Source organism: Alosa pseudoharengus, unplaced genomic scaffold, assembly GCF_046254945.1.
Source record: "Alosa pseudoharengus isolate Yale_2024_CS ecotype anadromous, Long Island Sound unplaced genomic scaffold, YU_APseudo_1.1 YU_APseudo_1.1_scf_20, whole genome shotgun sequence".
NCBI lineage: Eukaryota > Metazoa > Chordata > Actinopteri > Clupeiformes > Clupeidae > Alosa > Alosa pseudoharengus.
The window spans coordinates 26,803,653-26,813,054 of NW_027468664.1; the positions used below are offsets into that span (position 1 = coordinate 26,803,653).

Sequence of the window (9,402 nt, forward strand, 5' to 3'; positions counted from 1 at the left end):
ACACAGCACAGCACAGCGAACCAAAGACTGGAGTACTGCACTTTTCAACCAAGTTACCAAAGATAGGGTTAAAGGGACACATTTTGATCGTGTTGTTAAAATCCCAAAGAAAAGTCACACGGTGACCAATTAAGAAGGGAGAGAGTTCATCTCAGGTCCTCTTAGGCGTCCCAAACAGGACTCCACCGATAGGACTTTCTCTGTGAAGTGATTTTCACAAAAAAAGGAGAAAATGGAGACGTTCAGGATGGACCTGATTCGGAAACTCCGGACGGCGCGCAAACTGATCCTGGTGATAATGATCCCGTTGTCACTGCTACCGTTACCACTGATCTACCCAAGCAGTGTAAGTACATTCTAATATGCCTTCCTTTGCGTGCGCTCTGGCGCATGGAGATACACGCGAACTTCGTGTGTTCCTAAGTGTTCTGCATGGAAAGTACTGTGTTAAAGTTGTTAATTTAATCGACATGAGCAAGAGACGTAGATTAATTATTTGTTAAGCAAAGTTTTCAAGAAAATAAATATTGAAAGAGGCTATGGCAGTTGAATGGTCGCCAAACCAGGGGAAGAGTGATTGTGATCTGCCAGCGTAGGTTTCCACGTAGTGCCAAGACTGTTAATGTTGAGCCTGTTAAACAGATAATTCTTTAAGGCAAATTATCCATAGATTGAACTGTCAAGCAATTAGTTGATTATGTAAGACATAAACACAGCGTCTGGTTGCTGCGCGGCACCTGCTGCGCCAACGCGACCTCTCACCAATCAGGCGCTGCGCCATACTCTCCAGGCCATCTGATCGGACGAGGCTAGCTTAAGCCACAGGTCATCTTTCTCTCCCTCTCTTCTCTCTCTCTCTCTCCGTTTCTCTCTCTCTTTTCACTCTCTCTCTGTCTCTCGCTCTCTGTGTGTGTGTTTGTGTGTGTGTTCATCTCCACGTGGCTCTGTGGACAGTGCCTTTCAGAGCGTGATTATTTTGGTCAGATGTGAAGGCCTCTCACACACATGTACCTCACTGGCCAGAGAAGAGCAGAGATCAGAATGGCCAATGGGGTGCACCCATGCTGTGATGTCCTTACACCCCAAGGCACTGTTTTAAGTTTAGTGTTATTGCAGCTGAGCTCGATAAGGGTCCACACAGACATGTGTCCACTTATTCCTAGAATTTGTCCATTCTGAAAAAAGATAAGGAATCTCCAGAGGGGGTACTGAAAGTCCAGAGGGGGTACTGAATCTCCAGTACCAACACCCCCCCCCCCCCACACACACACACACACACACACCAGAATTTATATTTAAGAACGTGTTGTTGTAGCATAGTGCATCATTTTTTATTCCACATGATATGCCCCAACTCATCTTTGTGGACTTTTTTTTATATGCCCCAACTCATCTTTGTGGACTTTTTTTGCTTTTGGACTGGATATATTTAGTTGATTGTTGTAAGATCCAGTAAATCAGGAATATACAAATGGGAACACACACACACAATGAACAGGGAGCCACTGATAAAAGTGAGAACAGTTAAACTGTCATTATTTGTTTATTAAGTAGCATTGTAGACTTTTCTGACTGACTCTCTCATTCAGAGAGACATCAACTCTTTGTGTGCTCTGATTAAAAAGATTCACAAAAGTATTCATGGATTCAAACAAACCCATTACAGACAATCAGCAAGATCTGACCTTAGGACAATCAAAAATTGATCGACCCCATTAAAACTGTAAATAGCGTTATCTCAGGTAATTGACTCAACTACTTACTTCACACAGCCCGCTTCAGCATGGTGAGGATTGGGTCAGATGGCTTTGTCCTCTTACTGATGCATGCCTTTATCATGTTGATTGAGGTGTTTAAGCACTCAGGTCTTAATCTGAAATGTCAAGTTTGCATTATGCCCAGATTATGCATTCATATTATCTTTTCACAGATATACTTGATTAATCACTGATACCAATATCCTGTAAAATCTTAAAAGTAAATTTGAATCAATAGAAACAGTTCAAGAGAAACAGTAATTGCCCAGTCACACTCTTAATGAACGAAGTTTGTTTTTACCAATGCTTTTCACCTGTAGGTCGAATGTGTGAGAGTGAATGCAATTACTTTATTCAGCTTTCGGGACAGGAATTTTGGTGCAGAGTCCAGCAGAGTTTGGCACACGCCTGGGCCTGTTTTGGCCTAGACCTGGTCCAGAACCCACTGATCTACAGGAAGAGCTGAATGAACTAGCGAGCGAGCCAGTTCTTTGTAACAAAAACAGATTAGACATTGGGGGAAAAAGGGAGAGAGAGAAAGAAACATGTCCAGTGGACAGCAAGCATGCAGAGTAATAATCCACATGGTCCGACTGCGGGAATAACAAATAAAACACACATGCTTGCCACCCAGCAGTGCCACCTGAACTGGACATTCCAGAGCGGGGTCACGTCTAGACAAGTTCTCTTGTGTGTCTCTCTTTCTCTCTTTTTCTGTGTGTGTGTGTGTGTGTGAGAGAGAGAGAGAGAGAGAGAGAGAGAGATGAGGAGGGAGAATGAATAATTGCAGTTTGTAATACAGATTAGCTTTCAATTAGACATTCAACTTGAAAACAGATTCACGCTTTGGTTCAGAGTTCAAAATTTCACTCTAAGTTGGGCCACTTTCATTGTGTGCACAGTGTGCATGCCAAATGCAAAAGAAACACAGCACACCTACTAGGGGTGTTTGGTGTTTTAAGCCCCCAGCGTCATTTTCCAGGCATCGCTGCATGGAAGGCACTTGGGTTATGCAAGGGTTAAGGTCAAGGTTAGGTGCCTTGAAGTTGACGGTCGCAGCGCTGCCTTGAAGTCGACGGTGGGGGCTTAAAACCACATCGAGCTCCCCATGGCTTCAAAAGTTAAAATCACGTTAATTTTGTTGTGCGATGTTTTGCATTGCCAGTGGTTATTTTGCCTGTAATCGCTGATTTACATCAAAGGAATGTATCAACGTTTGGGAAAATATCTTATTGTCTACCCCAGAGGACGCCCTTCTTTTGTCTGTGCTCGCAATAACCCAGTTTGACAACCTTAGCATTGCTTAGCATAATTCACTGGAAGTGGGTTGTTCCATTTCGCCTATGTAAATCCCTTTTAGCTATTGGTGAGAAATAGGCTAACTGGAATAAACCTTTTCCAGTGAATTATGTTAAGTTAATTTCCCAAAAAGTTGGCGTGTTCCTTGTCGCTATAGCTTACAGTCTGAATGGGGCTTAACACCACCAAATACTGTAAGGGCTTCCGTGGCTTTTGTCTGTACACTCACATGATGGAGCTGTATATGTATTTATATTTTTGTTACGAAACACAGTAAACCTTCTTACTATAAGTGGGAAGACTTTCTGACATTTGAATTGCCTCAGTCCACATGGACAGAGAGAGAGAGAGAGAGAGAGAGAGTGGACAGTATAGCTTGGCTTTTAGCTGGCTAGCAACTGGATGGAGCTTGTGCTTCCTCTTGATCAGCTGATCAGTACTGAAGATGTTCTTATGTTGTTATACAATGATGTGGACAGCAGAGAACTCAAACTCTATGTATATAGTCTAACTGGTCATTTCCCTTCTCATGAGAGGATTAACTGTTCCATTAACAACATGTGGTTTAATATGTCATGTGATCATTTCAGTAGATTTCTATTGTGAAATGTAGCCTACATTCAGAGTATCATAAACTTTGACATTTTCTTGTGGGAAATGTTAATGTTCTTATGGCATTGTCTAGGAAATAAAAATGTCATCTTCACATCCAAAACATACAGGATGCGTACGTCTGTCTATGACATCACATAAAGACCAGGTTTCCATAAGTGTGGAACATGATCCATATCATCGTGGTCATTTTTTCCAAAAAGCACTAATACATTGTTTACCACACTCAGGAAATGAGAGGCTAAGGCTACTTTAATTAATTTGCGTTTGGAATTTGATTTTTCCTTTAACAGATTAGTATTTACAAGTTGCCTTTATTGGGTTTCCATGGATGGATGGATACTCTGTGGCTCTCTTGCATAATATCTACAAAGTCAGATGAAAATGGCTTAAGTCCACAAAGCAAGCCTAGCAATTTTGTTCAGTACCAGAGATGTACAATCAAAATAGATAGAAAAATGTACAAAGATAGACAATATCATGTTTTTCATAGAGATATATGTACAGTAGGCACATAGCCTGTAAGTATGTATGTAACCTCTTATATAGCTGTACCATTTATACTTATATGTATATAATTATGTGTATAACATAGGAAAAAGGCACCCATCTTCATCCATACCTTCAGTAAATGTTTCTGACTGTTTTAGTGTGTTATTAGGACACAAAGAGATTGGCTACTATTGAATTTAAACTCTGCTGCCATTCAGACACCTCTAACACGGGCACTAACTTGAAACATGCTGGGGCTCTCCTTTAAGTTGAGCTTTGACAGTGGGTGTTTGACAAACTATAGCAGAAGTAGTGATATTTGATTTACTACACTCATTTATAGGCCTACTGTCAGTAGATCTGACTCATCAGACAAAATACATCAGAATGGTTAACTAAACTACATAAATACAGGCTTTCTCCTTTTTTAGTAGCAAAAAAAATGTGGATATATGGAAGATAATATTTTGTCAGTAGAAGAATTTATTTACCATATTTATTTTACATGTCATATCTAGGCAAGATCTGGGCAAAATTAGTTCCATAACAAAACTGCATTGTTTTATTTAGCTCCTCATTTATCCGGCTTCTTCTGTCTAGTCTTGCACTATTTATTGTTACCTTGTGTTGTACTTGTGTTCTTCTATGTTGTTTTTAAATTCTGACTTTTTTTCATGCACACACCAATTGGAGTTGTACCTCTAATTTTGTTGTTTGCTCTGCTTACAATGACAATAAAGTTTTTTTCTAATTCTAATTCTGATTCCCCTGTGCAGGAGTCGTCGTGTGCGTATGTCCTCATCGTTACTGCTGTGTACTGGGTTTCTGAGGCCGTACCCCTGGGGGCTGCTGCGTTGGTTCCAGCATTTCTCTATCCATTGTTTGGGGTCCTAAAGTCCAGTGAGGTGAGCCAAAGTCAAGTATTACTTCATTACACTACTATGTGACATAGTAGGCTAGTTGGTTAATAGTCCTGCTCAAACAGCAGAACTTTAAAACGTACTGTAGGACTATCTCTGATCTAAATTCATTATTACAATAATTTACTTTACAACATCTGTCTTGCTAATCCGAATGCCTAAAGCAATTGAAGTGGTAAAGAGACTACTTCTAGCAGGGCCAATCATTTCTGCCTCTCATTTCACGTCTTTATGTAATGTGCATTATGATTATGGTTATGGTTATGGTTATGGTTATGGGTATGGGATTTGGCAGACGCTTTTGTCCAAAGCGACATACAAATAACAACAATACAATAGTTTATTGTATTACAACAGTAAACAATTTAGACAGTTGGTAAGAGAGAATAGCAATAATAACTAGGGCTGGCAAAATAACTGATTAATTTTGATTAATTCATTTGAGAAAAAATAACTGATTAAAAAAAATAACGCAGATTAATCGATTCCACATGACCCCCGAGCCATTCTAATCAATAACCATTAGATTGTAAAATGAGAGAGAAGAAAATGTGCTGCCTAGATCATTGATTAGAATATTTACTTTTAAAAAAATGGCCTGATGGTGTTGATAAAAGTGTTGATTAAAATAAAGTCCTCTGCAATGTCTGCAGCAAGGAATTTGCATATCACCGGAGTTCGTCAACTCTAAAGTCGCACATCAATGCAAAGAAATAGAATTGAGGGGAGTGTTACTTTATTTTCATTGTGTCCCCTAGGTTATATCTGTGGCCTGAAATGCCTTGTATGTGAAAAAAAACTTCTTCCCGAAGCACTTTTGAATTTATTTCCTCAGCATATTAGGTCATATTATAGATTATTATGGCCATTATTTGAACAGTGAAAATAATAATAAAAGAGTTTTTGAATTTTAATGTCACTAATACTGATTATTCAATGATTCATTTGAATTTAAATATTTAAAATACTTTCACAGCAAAATTATATATGCGATTAATTTAGATTAATTAATCACAGAGTATGTAATTAATTTGATTACATTTTTTAATCGATTGACAGCCCTAATAATAACTAACAATGTCAATTCAATCAATAATTTTATGAAAATAAACAAATACTATAATAATATTTCTATTTTTAGTGTGCCTTATTCATTTAACCAAACTTCTAGACTACCAGAAGACACATTTTTAAGTGAAGAAAGTCACATAACTGTTTTGTATGTATAACGCTGTGAAAGTACCAACAAAATGGTCGCATTAGTGACATTAACCATAACATAACTTTTGCAGTTTGTCATAAAATAGTGTTTTTTTGACGTGCAATATTATCTTTTACGTTGACAAACATCATATGTGAAATTCATGACACAATTCAAACGGGACCAAAAATATTTATCATTGACAACCGTTCATACGTTTTCTGAAGTAAAGTCCCATGGACTAGATACAGAAGGGTGGAACTTAGCTACTCTATGATAACAGACATAGGAGGACCCTGAAGCACTTATATAAGCAAGCAATAGCTGCTTCCTAGCGAGTCAGTATATTCTATGAAAAGATAATTCTCTTTCAAAGAAGAACAAATTATTGCAGTTAAAGGCTTTGTTGACATGAGAGATTTTGACAAGAAAGTGCTGTACATTGGAAAAGAGACTCATATAGCGTTCAGACAAATTGTTCATTGAAAACTGGTCTACCATTGGCATTACCCATTAGCATTAACCAGGCTATTAGCTGTTAGCACATAGCACCCTGAATGTTAGTAAAGCTGTTGTACCGCCAGTTTAACTTATTGTCCCAGTTTCCTAGTCTGATTCCTATTTGCACTGGTATTCCTGGTATTTTGATTAAACCATTAAAGAGGGATAGTGGTCTCTTATCTTGGATGACTGGGTTTCTTTGTCCTCACAATGTTGCAAGTCCCAGTATAAAATGGATTATGCTTACTTGCACAATGCAAAACAAGTAGGCCATGTTTAGTACTGAGTGTTATATACACCTAAAAGTGTGTTATTTCAGATTAGACATCAAGGCCAAGCTTTTTGTTTATTTTATTTTACTAGGTCATTCAAGGCTTTTCCATTACAAGTACAGAAACCAAAACGCTTTGTTTCAGTCAAACTAATTTTATTGGCAATACATCTACATTATATCTCCCCGTCTGAAATATTCCTTGCATCCACAGTATAGCAGTTCCATTTGCAGAGTCATGTAAAATACAATTAAGACTCAATGCATAGGCCTACATATACAATTAACCACATATTGCAATAAAGTAGTGGACAGGCTATGGTACAATCTGGTGTTACAATACTGTAGAATGCTTGTAATCACAGAATTAAAGACCTGCACGTAAAAAGATAAGCCCTTATCCATATGATATGGGCAACAGTTGCAGTGCTCAATCCTGATTACATACAGATCCCAGAGATTTCCTGTTTTACAGCCTATATTTACCAGAATATCCCATATCCTATATTTACGGCTTAGAAGTCAGTGGGAAGGTTTTACCTATTATGCAAAGGGATCACAGAGAGACCAGTGTTTGTTTGGGTTGGTGTATGTGTGTGTGTGTCTGTATGTGAATGAGTTAGAATGCATGTGGTTTGAGTGAATGTATATATTTTTGTATTAGCACACAAATTACAATTCATGTAAATCTTGGCGAGGTAACTACATTCTTTGGGGCCATGGATCAGTATCTTGAAATTCAAATATCCAAAAATAGTCTCTCTAACTTTTACATGTGTTTATACTGCAAAATACTGCAATCAACACACTATTTTTACATAAAAAACCAAAGGGATATTTTAAAACTGTCTGAAACTTTAAATCTGTCTATGCCCCAAAAAACCACAACTGTCAAAGGACTTGGCCTTCCTAGACCTCTAGGCAACACCATTGCACAGACAGGCATTTGAGTCAAAAGGTGCACAGAGAATGAGTCAAATGCACAGACAGGCATTTGAGTCAAAAGGTGTTGACTTGGAGGCTACAATCGAGTAACAAAAAATGCCTTTTAGTACGACTCAGGGGCTCAAAGGGACACTATTTGTTTTATGTAGAAGCATCTTAAGTTTGCCCTTCTCTTTTGGCGCTGTTTGGTCCCCAAATGTCAGAGACATTTGGCACGGCTGCAGTCGATGTGGCACCCAGTGTGACTTCAAGTGACATCTAGTCTGCTATCATCTGTGCCAGCCACTGACATTTTCATCTCATACCAGTACAGTTCATCTTAAATACAGAGTAGCCAGGGAACTTACTGACCCAAATAGTCGTCATTGAATCTGGAACAGGTGAAGGCTCAAAATGAGTTGATATCTGAGACAAATTGTTAACACAGTTGTAAATTGTGTCCTACCCAAATGGCCCATGGCCCACATACTGTATGATTTCTCATCTACTTTTCCATGGGACATGATAGAGATGAAAGTGCTGATGACTGATGTTAATTTAATGTGTAATGGTGGTTCAGCATTAGGCTGTCTAACACTAGACTGATTCTAAAATTCGAAAAGTTAATTTTCAATTTCCTAGGGGTGTAACAAGCGGTTAAATTAAACTTGGTACATTAAATTCTTACAAAATATTTTCAGAAATACCTTTCCACCCACACTACAAATCTAGTGTAGAACAACAGGAGCAATGCAGATCAACTCCAGATCTTGGAACAAATAAATTATTCGCAATACCTGTAATTTCTTGAGGAGTTTATGTTATAGCCTTATATTAAAAGTGAAACTTAACAGACACCTAAATTGGCCCTTCTGTTAGAACTTCATCAGTAAGGCCACAGGTCACACAAACAAAAATAGTTGGCAATTAGGCTCCATGCGGCATGCAAAGCTTTCCAACAAATGCTTTGTACCACCCTCTTTTAACAACCAAATTAAATCTCTGAGTGGTTATGTAAAAACAGAGGGGAAGAAAAAAAACTCCTGCTCATGTGATGAAAATCCCATTGACAAACTTGACAAAGCAACCTGTTATCTTAAGCCATGTTGTAATTATATTTAGTAAACTAACCCCCCCCCATCCCCTTCCCACCCCCACCCCCCCACACACCTCCTTTACGCAACTCACATTGACGGGCTTCGACTGTTGACCGGTGGCTCTGCGTGTGTTGCAAATTCTTTTCCATGCCACCTCACTGATTTGATTTTCTCCTCCTTAATTCCTCTCACTCGCACTCATTTTTATGATGTTCGCCAGAGGGGAAAAAGTCTGAGCAACACTGGCATAAACACAGAGGTGTTATGGTTAAAGCCTTCCCCACGGGCGTCTTTTCTGTCACGAGGCATGGCATGGCTTTTGTGCTCT

General features: G+C 38.7%; 1 protein-coding gene across 1 annotated transcript in view; it reads left to right on the top strand.

Annotated features, from left to right (window-relative positions):
- Positions 1 to 247: 247 nt before the first annotated feature.
- slc13a4 (solute carrier family 13 member 4) overlaps positions 248 to 9,402 on the top strand; it is a 22,080-nt gene continuing 12,925 nt past the window's right edge. The window contains exons 1-2 of the mRNA XM_076297206.1: positions 248 to 346; positions 4,937 to 5,065. Of these exons, the coding sequence (XP_076153321.1) occupies positions 248 to 346; positions 4,937 to 5,065 (228 nt within the window). The remainder of the gene's footprint in view (positions 347 to 4,936; positions 5,066 to 9,402) is intronic.